The 11,771-nt window shown below is 45.6% G+C and overlaps 1 protein-coding gene and 1 non-coding gene across 2 annotated transcripts in view; one reads left to right on the top strand and one right to left on the bottom strand.

Annotated features, from left to right (window-relative positions):
• The first annotated feature begins 295 nt into the window (after nucleotides 1–295).
• Nucleotides 296–402, top strand: LOC129690262 (U6 spliceosomal RNA). The gene has a single exon (XR_008722266.1). It is a non-coding gene; the product is annotated as a U6 spliceosomal RNA (small nuclear RNA).
• Nucleotides 403–2,702: 2,300 nt separating this feature from the next.
• The window catches only part of Serinc5 (serine incorporator 5), a 98,373-nt gene continuing 89,304 nt past the window's right edge, over nucleotides 2,703–11,771 (bottom strand). Inside the window, exons 10-12 of the mRNA XM_055625420.1 lie at nucleotides 8,756–8,795; nucleotides 8,072–8,216; nucleotides 2,703–6,524 (exon numbers count right to left, since the gene is read on the bottom strand). Coding sequence (XP_055481395.1) covers nucleotides 6,377–6,524; nucleotides 8,072–8,216; nucleotides 8,756–8,795 — 333 coding nt within the window. The 3' untranslated portion in view covers nucleotides 2,703–6,376. The remainder of the gene's footprint in view (nucleotides 6,525–8,071; nucleotides 8,217–8,755; nucleotides 8,796–11,771) is intronic.

Genomic DNA, 11,771 nt, shown 5'->3' with positions numbered 1-11,771 from the left:
CTTTCAAACTTTTGAGGTATTTGTTTTAAGCATTTTGCCTGCATGTATGTGTGCCATGTATGTACTTTGTGCCTGCAAAGGCCAGAAGGGGTTGTTGGCACTCTGGAAGTGGAGTGACAGACAGTTGTCAGCCACCACGGGGGTGCTGGAAATTGAACTTGGGTCCTCTGAAAAAGTAGGCAGTGCTCTTAACCATAGGCCATCTCTAGAGCTCCTACTATAATTTTCAAATTGATTTACAAGGGCCTATTAGTTATTAAGGACACAAACATTCAGTGATAAACTATTCATATTTGTGCTCGCTTTGGCAGCACATATACTAAAATTGGAACAATACAGAGAAGATTAGCATGGCCCCTGCGCAAGGATGACAGGCAAATTCGTGAAGCGTTCCATATATATATATATATATATATATATATATATATATATATATATATATATATATATATTCCTATTTTCTTCACTTGTCAAAACTTAGGTTATGGGTATGCTAACCACAGCAGTTCCACTAAGCCGTACCCTAGTCCTCAACAGGATCTATGCTCAATACTTATGTATCTGTGCTCTCCAGTTCTTGCTGTTATACATGCCTAAGGATATCCATCCATCCCTTACCTACACCTCACCAACAAACAGTTCAGCCACTTCAAGTAGCATGTAAAGCCCTCCATGGGTGTCAAAGCCTTGTCTTCCACTATCACCATTCATAAATCCTTCCTTCACCCAGCCATCCATTCACCATTTATTGAGCACCAGAACATGCCAATATCATTTGAAACATCAGAGAAACACAAGTGAAGCATAGGGGAACATGTGCTCTGGTGTCAGGGAGACAACGTGAATAAATAAGAATATGGAACAGTAAGTTGGATACTGTGATAGCTTAAGTGTGAATGACCTCCATAGACTCCAAATGGTAGAACGGTTTGGGAAAGATTAGGAAGTATGGCACTCTGGGAAGGCTTGGAGGCCTCAGAAGCCTCGCTCCCCTCCCACTGTGCCTCCTGACTGTGGCCTAAGATGTGAGTGCTCGGTTGTCCCTGCCACGGGCCTTCGCTCCACCATCACGGATGCTAACCTCTGAATCCATAAGCCCAATTAAGCACTGTCTTCTCTAAGGTGTCCTGGTCATAGTGTTTTGCTGCAGCAGTAGAAGAACAACTAAGACAGATGGTGATGGGGTCTATGTGAAATGACAAAGCAGCGCGGCGGAGGGGAGTTCTGGAGGGTGGACAACCCTAGAGTGCAGAGTCGCTAGAAAGGCAACACTGGAGGACCTGTGTGGGAACAGAGAGCACTATATGCAACCCAAGGAGGACTCTTTTGGGAAGAGGAGTTCACATCTGATAACCTTGAACAGCCAAGAAACCAAGAATGCTAGAACAGACAGACCATATCGAGAGTGAGCAAGGTAACTGAACCAACAGCGACAGATGATGCAGGGTTTAGAGACCCTGTGAAGACTTTGGCTCCTCATTCTGAATGACACAGTAAGCCATTCAGAGAGTGTGATGATATGCATTTCCCAAGATAGCTGCTACAAGAAAAAGCCTCACATCTGTATTTTGCTAGATGGTCTTGCTACTCTCCTTTGACGGGAAGAGAATACACAAAGAAAACAGGACATACATGCAAGGAAAAATGCTACTCAGCCTTTAGAGTGAAGGGCCTCTTGCAACATAAAGTAACTTGAATGAACTTGTAGAACATCAGTAAGTAAAGTACAGCAGGTGTAGGCACACAAATCAGGCCACCTAAGTGTTGTGATTGTCCTCCAAGCCAGGTAACCATCATCCTGGGCAGCTCAGGCTGGCATCCCTTGCAAAAGCTCACCCCAGCAGGGCTTGTTGATAGTTTATTCCCCATTATGAATGAATGAAGAGGGTCACAGGACCTTTATCTGAGCATCCAGATACTCTGCCTTAATAACATATGGCCTTTGGGGGGGTGCTAGAACACACAGGTAAAGGGAGCCTAGGGGAAGAGGACATCCTGTTTGGCTATAGGGAAGCCCTCATCCTTCCTGGGCAAAGGCTTTCCAGGTGTAACCACTCACCAATGTTCTCTGTAAAGAAGCCTAAAGAACTAATTGGCTCCCTAGAATGAACTTTTGCAGAACCATGCCTGTTTGGGGCTAGGACCTTGGGAGAAGGAGTAGATGTTTATGGTCTCCTAAGAAGGAATTTTAGTAACATCAAGCTACATGGAAATTTGCCTCAAAAGACAAATGGTTAGAAATGGTATCTGGGCTGTAACTCCAGGGGTACTGTACTTGCCTAACATGCATGAGGCCTTGTGCTCAACTTCCAGCACCTGAAACACAAACAAGCAAGGCCAGCTCAGAAGCAGACTGTATAACTGGTTACCAAGGACTTTGTGGTCATGTGAGAGATCTCAGAATTTCAACTAAGCTAAGACGAATTAAGCTCAGGAAAAGTGCTGTAAAACAAGGTGACTGCATGTAACAGTGTATTTGAAATTGCGACAATGGTGGACTCTATGTGTGTTCACCATAAATTTAGCCATTCTATTTGTAGTTAAAGACCTTAGATGGGATACCATCAGCCATTTTTGTCAATTATAAACCCATCAGCACGGCTGCCAGGATGTTTGATCTTTGACTGACATGTGAAGGCACCAACCCTGCAAAGGCTAACTGGAGGCTTTAGTCAGGTATTTAATAGAAAGAAAACAAACACATGGTTTTCAAGTTTATATTTTATTAAAGTACAGAGTTAACAAGTCTGAGTTTTCTACATAAGAAAAGGTCAGTCTATTTCAGGTGCTTCATAGAAAAATTAGCATTCAAAAAAACAAATACAAATTCGTAATTGGGTTTGTAGCTAATGGGAAAAATAACTATTTTTAAAGGTAGCAAAATCTAAGCATGTCAGAGACCTTTATAAACCAACAGTAGGCATACCACACACATTGCACTCAAACACCACTACAGCAAGAACGTAACCACAAAATTTGGCTACACCTAATTATTTCCAAAAATTCTTTTTAAAAAATTAACAATTATGACTGTAAAAATGTTTGTAGTTTTTCTTTGCAAAGTAAAAAAGTTTAAATCTTTAATAAATGAAAAAAAATGATCCTCTTAAAATTTATATAAATAGCTCTCAAGACATATATTACTCATCTGCTGTAATCTTTCTTTACCTGAGAGAACTTCCCAGGACCTTTCTCCCAAAGGATTACCTTAAAAAGTTCTTCCATCATTTTCCTCACATGAATGTGGTTAAACTTCTCTGGAAGCCAACTGGGTAAATGCACTTCTGATGTGCCCTTCCCCAACTAAAACAAAATCAAATGTCTCTTTGGTAAAAGCCAAGTATTTTGGCCTTTCAAAATAACTATCTCTAGGAATGATTCACTGATAGAGAATGGAAACTGTGAACAAGCCAAAGTCCTTGGGATCCACTGTCCTGTCTGCTGAAGTCACTTCAACATGAGAGAGCTCATCTCTGTAGGAAATGAAAATTCTACTAGTAAGTTACAGAAAAAACCTTGAGAGATTCTATGACCCAGGTGTCAACCTCATCTCTGATGGAAGAGGGCTCAGGGTCCTTTCTGAGTGTTCAGTCTTTCTTATTTTCTCTTCTTAGCACTATATATGATGTGCAGTGATATACATTTTGGCACACCAAAATGAGATACTGTTTAGAAAGGCAATGAAAGAGAAGCCCGAGAAGTTTAAATCCAGGCTCTGGAGCTCCCTTTCCAGGGTAACATGAAGCAGCAATGACGGGCTTCTGGCAAATTTAAATGAATACATCATCAGAAAAAGGCAGAGGATGGCAATTTTGGAAAGGGTCAATTAACACTAGAGTTAAGTCCCCATGGAACTGGGACATTGCCACCGTGTGAGAATCAGAACCCCAGTCTCAATACCCCACACTCTCCCCAGCTCCTTCCATACTTCAGTTCACTCACTACATAAAACTTCCCCAAACTTCTGGAAAACAATTCATCTGCTGACTTCCCAAGAAACCCAGATCAGCTGTGCAGCACCACAAAAACTCGGCTCAGCAATGCACCGCAGGCTTTCCAAAGGTGAACACTGGGGCCGTCTCCAGTCTCCACCTGGGTACTACGTCTACGCAAGATTTCTAGGAGAATCCCTCCATGGCATAATGCCTGACTCATAAACGAGAGCGGGAGAGGAACACACACAGCTTTTAAAACTCTGCTGCCAGGCTGCATGACCACAGGGCTCAGATGAGAAGCCTCGAGCACGCGAGGCTTGCACATCGGTAGTCCTGTGTGATTGCAGGAGGCAGTCTGTTGTCTAGAAAAGCTCCCGGCGGATCCAGCACGCTAACAACGCTGATGTTAACTCAAAGCAACTGGCCCACCTTCCAGTTTCTCGAGTCACCCACTGGCCACTTCTGACTATCAACCTAACAGTACCAGCTGAGCGTGCACACAGACAGGATCGGCCTGCTCTGCCTCTTGTGTGAGACACAGCTTCTGAAGGGCAGGGCACGCACTCAGCCAAGACTTAGGCAGCTGGAAAGTAAGTAAGGCATGGCTGTGTGAGAGGGAAGCCACAGGGCCTGCCACTGGATGCAGGACTGACTAGACCTTGGCAGAATTCCCACGGCTCCTGGGCCCCTCTGCATTTTCTCACAGCATGGCCTTCAGGCACAGCAATGGCCATAGCACTGGCTCACACAGCCTGCTTTCTGAAGCACTCCCTGTGGATGGGCTCTCGTTCCTATTGGATTAACTAGACTTGTTTGGAGTTAGTACACAGTTATGTGTTTTGTGATGCTCATGTGTGTGTCTTTGAAGTGCTGAGAGCCCCTGACCTATAGGAATTGTGGTGAGGTTTACAGACAAGGTAACCTTATCTATGTACCTTTTAAGACTGAACCTCAAACACTGTAAATAAGGCAAGTTCTTCAGAGAACTCACCCCTATCGCTCTGCAACCCCCTCACCCCCGGAACTTTTAGCAGGAGGACACAGGAGGGAGCAGAAATGAAGGATTGGACATTTTTGCATGTGGGAACCAGGCTTGGGTGGTTGTGACTTGTTCAGGTAGGCACACATCTGTGTACACACTCCTACACACATACGCACACGGGCTAGACTGAGTCCTTCTGGCTTGGCGAGAGGAGCCCCACTCCCATGAAAGCAGAGTATACCTCCACCAGCGTCTTCAGCAGCCTTGGCACTGGGGAAGCTCCTCTCAGACAACATCAGCACTAAGAATGCACACCTGTGAGCAGGCCTTGCCCAGGTGTAGCTGGGCAGTGCCGGTGGGTGCAAGCGTAGCTTGTGAGTGACCCCAGCCACCTACCTCTGCATCTAAGTCTAATTCTGCACTTCCATAGCTAGTCCATAGCTCTATCTGGTCGGCCCTGTTGAAGTTGCCTGGGATCCTCGCCCCAGTCCTTCCACGTCAAGGGAAGTGTGACGCTAAGTTAGGGGACACATTGTAAGTGAGGAGGAAGCCATGGAGGAGGAGACTCAGGGGCCTGACCGTAATACTTGGAGGGGTGTGGCAGGCTGCAGCCAAGAAGCGACATTTTTGCTAAGATCCTTGAAGCATTACTGCTAATGACACAAACAAGTAAGAACTGTAACCCCACTGCTCGCTCAGGCAAAGAAAAGAGCATGAGCATGGCTTCACCGTCACAGAAACGCCACCTTAAATGAGCGCCATGATTACTGCGGTGACTTGGATTGGGGAGGGAAAACACGGAGAATCCCATGGCGCTGAGAGCAAATTGTGCTTTTCACATTATTTCAAAGGCAACCCTAGACAAGAATGACGGACCACTGCCAAGCGCAGAGAGGAAAGGAAGGCCATGACTCCCAGCATCATGACCTCAGGCAGGGACATGGGGAAGTAGTTCTGAGGGTGGGCTCAAAGGAGGGGCTTCCTCCTATACCCTACATAAACTGGAGCTGTGAGGGCTCTAGGGGGCAGGAGTGAGTGACAGGGGCTGTGGTCGCCTCTGTGTAACAACAATGAGGATGACAGGCCGTACAGGGCCATTTTCATCCCTGTGATGGACATGGTGCCTCAAGTTCTGCTCTGGTTAAAACACACCCAGGAAAAATAGCAACAAAACTTTAGCTACCACATAGGGTAGCTTTACAGAAACATTTGCACTTATCAGCTTGGCTAAAGATTTCAATTCCTCTGGGTCAAACTGGTAGTTTCCTTTTGGATTTTACAGTTAAGAAGCTAATTGGGAGATTTTACTTATTTCCTGAAAGCTTTGTCAGACCCACCAAAGAGACCCAGGGGGGTGACAGCTTATCACAGGGCACCAGTTGCTGCGGGTGCACAAGTTCAAAGGGCAGCCCTCCAGAGTAGGCACAGGCCTGCTGAGCCGAGGGGCACTTGGACATCCTCACACAGAGAACTGCCTAGAGGGACAGCAAAGAGGGGCTACCAGGGTCCACAGGTATAACACCACACACATCCAGCAGGAGGCCATCTTGACCCAGAAGACGGACCAGCTCCCGATGACGAAGGTCTCAATGGTGGCATTTTCATAGCTGTTGAGAAACGGACGCATAGTCGTGAGAGCATAAAGATAACAAGGTACTTCCCGCCCCTGGCGGACTTCAACTTTCTTTCTTAGTAACTTTCTTTCTCATAATGGAGTTATAACTCACATACATTGAAAATGCATCATTTGGTGACTCTTCAAACCCTTAAAGACTGTTGTATTGCTTCCAAAGCTCTTTGTGTTATACCATACATCCTTCCCTGGAATCCCTGAGACTACATATTTGAGTTTTTCACTCTGGAATAATTACATAGATGTTACCAGTTGAGCAAGTCCAAAATTGGAAATGGGAACCTTCCCATATCATGTTAGATTTGAGAACAGTTTGAATTTCTGGATCGGGGATCGTCACCTGTATGTCACTCCCTATTGATAAATTGTATTTCACTGTGTAAAAATAGCATGCTTTGCTCTCTTCTCAGTTACAAACATCTGAGCTAATCCTGACTTGTTATAAATTACTATGGCATGATCATTTGTCTATAATTTTTTGGTATTTCTCCTTTCTGTCTTAAATCTTATACTTAGGAGGGAATTTCTTGGGTTATACTACAACTTGTGTTGAACCATGAAAGGAATTGCAAAGTTATTTTTTTAAACCATTGCCAAATGTATTTATCAAATGTGGCTTCATTCTGCATTCCAATCGGCACTGAAAGGAAAGTCCAATTTCTATCTATCTGCAACACTTATCACCGTCTGGTCATCATGATTTTAGCTCTGTCCATCCTTTCTTAGATGTTTCGAACCAAAATTCCTCCAGTTTTCAAAGGATCACTAGGGAACATCGGAGCTCGGCCTCCTTCAGGAAGACTGTCCTCCAGAAAGAGCTCTGTAACTCTGGGCTATAGCTCCTATACCATGGCATCCATTCCCCAGCACTCACCACCATCTGATACAAAGGAATTTATTAGGGTCATGGTCTGTCCATCTAGCTAGAGCCCAGTCTCTGGGACTTACATCAATGTGGCACATGAGAACAACCAATTGCCTGTTCACTAACAGTCAAACATGGACACAACTCGAAGCCTGGGTCCACAGAGAAAGTATGACTCTCCGTGTAGGAAAGATCAGAGCCACCAGGCACGGCTAAATTAAAAGCTGGAACGAGTAAAAGATGCATATTTTGAAGCAGGAAAAAACCCCACTGTATTAACACTTAAGGCTACCACAGTGTTCTCCAGACTTGGCCCTTCCTGTCTGGTTTGCTCTGTTTCTCAGTAGAGAGAGAACCAAGCCCTCACACACTGAGGCTCTGCCTCATGCTCTGCCTCGAGCATCCCCAGGTTACTTCTGCTTCTTAACTGCAGTGAGCATACTCAGTGTTCCAGAACGGGCACTGATCTTCCAGGGAGAATGGGAAGCTGTTAGCCACAAAGGTTATGTATGGGTGTGTGAGAACTAGTTTTTGAGGGTTTTTTTTTTTTTGTCTTGTTTTTTGCTTTTTGTTTTTGTGCTTCTCAGACAAATACTTTACTGTATAGAAATATTTACACTGGGGTTGGTTTTAAGGCATTCAAATAGGCCACTCACTGGAACCAGCTGGTCAATGTCATCATCATGTAGAGAGAAGCCAGAAAGAAGACAAAGTGGAAATAAGAGTAGCTGTAGACGGTGCCTTTCTTCTCATCATAAATGACCCGTGGTCCCTCTTTGATATTCCGCTGCTTTTCAGCGTCTGTAGAGGACAAAGGGTGCCCAAGGGCAGTGGTAAGCCCATGAGTGCTCAGTACTACAGCAGCTCCTGCCTTGCACATTTCAGTCCTAGTGTGCTGCCGAGGGGAAAAGCATACAAAAGCCACCTGTACCTCAGTGACCCCAGGCATTTTCTCCACTGGGTGAGTTCAAAAATATGCGTTAGAGGGGTGGAAGAGAGAGAGCCTTTAAAGACATAGAGAATATCAGCAGCTCAGCACAGAGGGAAACCCAGAAGCCTTCGACCCTGGGACTTTTCCTTCTATGAAGAAAAGCAAGTTGAAGAAAACTGTGGTTCCCAAATGAGGTGTAGTGGTCTTTTGGCATTTTTACACCATTCCTTAAAAAAAAAAAAAAAAGCATACTTTTTTCTATCCCTTAACTTAGATATGAACCAAACTGCACAGTGATTTTCCCTGACAGAATGCCAACAAAACAAACAAAATTCATCAACCCTTGAAGATGGGAGAAGTTGGGAGAGATTCCAGCCTGCAAAGCCCAGTGCAGAAGTGCTGCACTTACCCTCTCCATCTGGATCGAAGCAAAAACAGCACCGGGCTACCTGTGGGAGCAAAGGCAACTGAGTCAGATGCCTGTTTTCTATGGCCCTAGCACTGCAGGCTACCCAAGTGGCAAAGCTTCTATCGCTAAGTATCTGTCCCCAGATACACTGGGTACAGCAAGAGGGAACACCCTCATAGGCGAGCGGATGGCCTAGAGCTCACCGCACCTACTGTGACTTCTGGGAGCAGAGCCTTGTCCCAGCTCCTTCAGGTATGGCTTCAGCTTCAACCGCCTTGTCCTGTAGCAAGCCCTTTCTGGGTACCCTCTATCAAATGACTGCTCTTGGCATATAAAGGCCCAGCTAACAGATGACATAGAACACTCTGAGGCACCATACATGCTTGGGAGCATGTCCTGGGGTCAGTCCAGCCTATACTGTCCGTTAACTTTATTTATACTCTGCCTAATTGTCTCCTTCCCCCCTTCCTCTCTTCTACATGTGATGACCCCTAACAAATGACCCAATTGAGACATCCTGCCTCAGTTCCTACTTCTGGATGACTTGAACTGAGACAACCCTACTTGCCTCACACTTTCCAGTGATGCGTTCTGCATGCTACTTACAATTCTTGTCCTGCCTTGGGGACAGGAACTAGGATCATGCTCACAACTGAAGACGGTGAAATTGAGCAGGTTAAACAGCTAGCAGGAAGCCACCAAAGCAGCTTCACAACAGCTGGGCCATGCAGAATGAGACCTTGGGATTGTGACCCACAGGAGTAAGAGGCCTGTGTACTTTGGGTGCAAGGGAGAACTCTGAAGGAAGGATTACAGTAGGCACTCCTGCCCTGACAGTCAGGAGGCAGAGGCAGAAGAATCCCAAGCTCATGCTGCCCCGAGCAGCACAGCGAACTCAAGACTATCCTGTGTGACACAGTGAGTTCAAAGCAGCTTGGGCTGCAGAGCAAGGTCCAGGCCAGACTGGGTTAGTGAGACCCTTATAGAAACAAAATAAAGTAAACAAATCAGGCTGCTGATCTGGCTGTGGACACAGAAGCCTGGAATACTTGATTCTTCAGTACATTTTTAATTTTATATCATATTTTTTACTTGTTCAAAACAATGAACTCAAAAGAAAAAGAAACTAAATTATGAAAGTTTTATTACATGTTTGCAGAAAGACTGATAAGAAGAACTACACATGCCAAGACTATCTGGGAAGCAGGCGTTCTTGCTATCTCTAGTGGAAGACAGCTGAGCTACACAAACCAGAGGGCCAGAGCTGAGGGTCATGGGAGCATCAGCCATCCAGCCCACACGTCCCACTCGAGGCCAAGCCCTTGTTTTCTTCCTCCTCCACAAGACTTGTATCAGATGGTGTGGGCTGTGTACAATCCACTACCGCAGTGGGCCCACTTTATTCACGCTGAGGTCCTGTTTCTTTTGAAGCTTAAGTTACCACAGAAAATATTAGCTTGGTTCTTCAAAGATATATCCCAGGCAACTCAATGTGAGGCATGAACTCACTTGCTCAGAGGCAAACAGTGGGTGGCTTCCCTCTCAAAGGAGAACAACATTCTCTCTTCCATCTAACCTGGGGACTTGCTGCTCTTTGAGCTTGAACTGTGTACACAATAGGGACATTGAAACTAGAATGCTCCACCCTCAGCGGTGGCCACCCAGCCAGTGCTGAGAACAAAGGCACAAAGGCTGCTTCTGGAGACCTCTTCTCTAAGCCCAGAGCTGAACAACACTGGCAGCTTAAAAACCTTCATAAGGGCTCACTATTTCTAGGTCAGGTGCTGGAAAGGGAACCGTCGATGGCCAGCTGAGGCGTGAAGTCCCAATCCATATCTGGAAAGGCACCAGGTTTGTCCATCCAGTAGATGCTATTTGATGGAGCCTGTGGCCGATACCAGGCAATGCCAACAGCAGGGACAGAGACAGCAGCTATGTTCCCAGGCAACGCGCAGTCAAGAACGTGCACTCAAGAACATGCGCTCTGGGGCTACTTCCTGGTAAATGGAAGGGTTTGTTCCCTCTGCAAAATGCAAAGACCAGCCCCTCACTGGGCTTTTGTGAGGACTAAGTGAAAAGGCACATGGAAGCTCAGAACAGCACCCAGCACCAGGCAAGCCTAACCAACTCAGCCAGCACTGGAGCTCGGGGTCCCTACTGGCCTCAGAGCCAGGGCTAAGACTTTACTTAACTGCTCTGACTGTTTGAGTTTTCCAACTACGGTTTATATTTCATCAGGATTTCTAGAAATAAAGATTTCTGTACAGGAAAGGAAAATACAAGATTTTTTGGACGGTCAGCTAAATACTCACGCAGACTTTGACATGCAGGCAAATGGCTGCCTCAGTGTGCCTGCAGCTCTGAATTCTTTACTGAATGACACACTGTGATGGAACTGACACATAATTAAGGTGTCAGTGTCCCCACCAAGCTCAGCAGTGCTCAGAGCATGCAGGGCTCCCTCCCTTGCCTGTCTCCCTCCGGTCTTCCATAGTGATGTTACATAAGCCCCTAGCTAAGCTGGATGCAGTCTTTAGACGGGTGGCAGGCAGGTGAATGGCTGAGGCCAAAAAGAACATTTGTACTGTTACAACCAAAGAGAGCATAAACCAAGGCCTGGTTGGCAAGGTCCCCAAGCCTTGGGCTGAGCGTAGGGGCCAGGTTGCCAGACAAGTGGTCAACATTGTTGATGAAAGATCAAGAATTCTTTCATTTTAATACACAGGACAATAATTCTTTTTCTATACAAAAATCTTACTCTTTCTCAGACAAAAAAAGAACCATGAATGTATGCTTGCATGTGCGTGTGCGTGTGTGTATGCACAGTGCAAAGGAAAATTTAGTTTTCTCACTAGGTATACACGCCAGGTATATACAAGGCAGGTCCCACAACCAGCAGAGATGGCCAATACAAAACAAACTTAGTGGTGTTTCTGGAGATGTTCTGACTCATAATGCTTTGTTTGGACATTCTCTACCTTACTTGTCTTTTGCTTATCTATTATAGTTTCTGATT

Source organism: Psammomys obesus, unplaced genomic scaffold (assembly GCF_907164565.1).
Source record: "Psammomys obesus unplaced genomic scaffold, mPsaObe1.curated_primary_1811, whole genome shotgun sequence".
NCBI lineage: Eukaryota > Metazoa > Chordata > Mammalia > Rodentia > Muridae > Psammomys > Psammomys obesus.
This window is presented reverse-complemented; position numbering and strand designations above follow the sequence as displayed.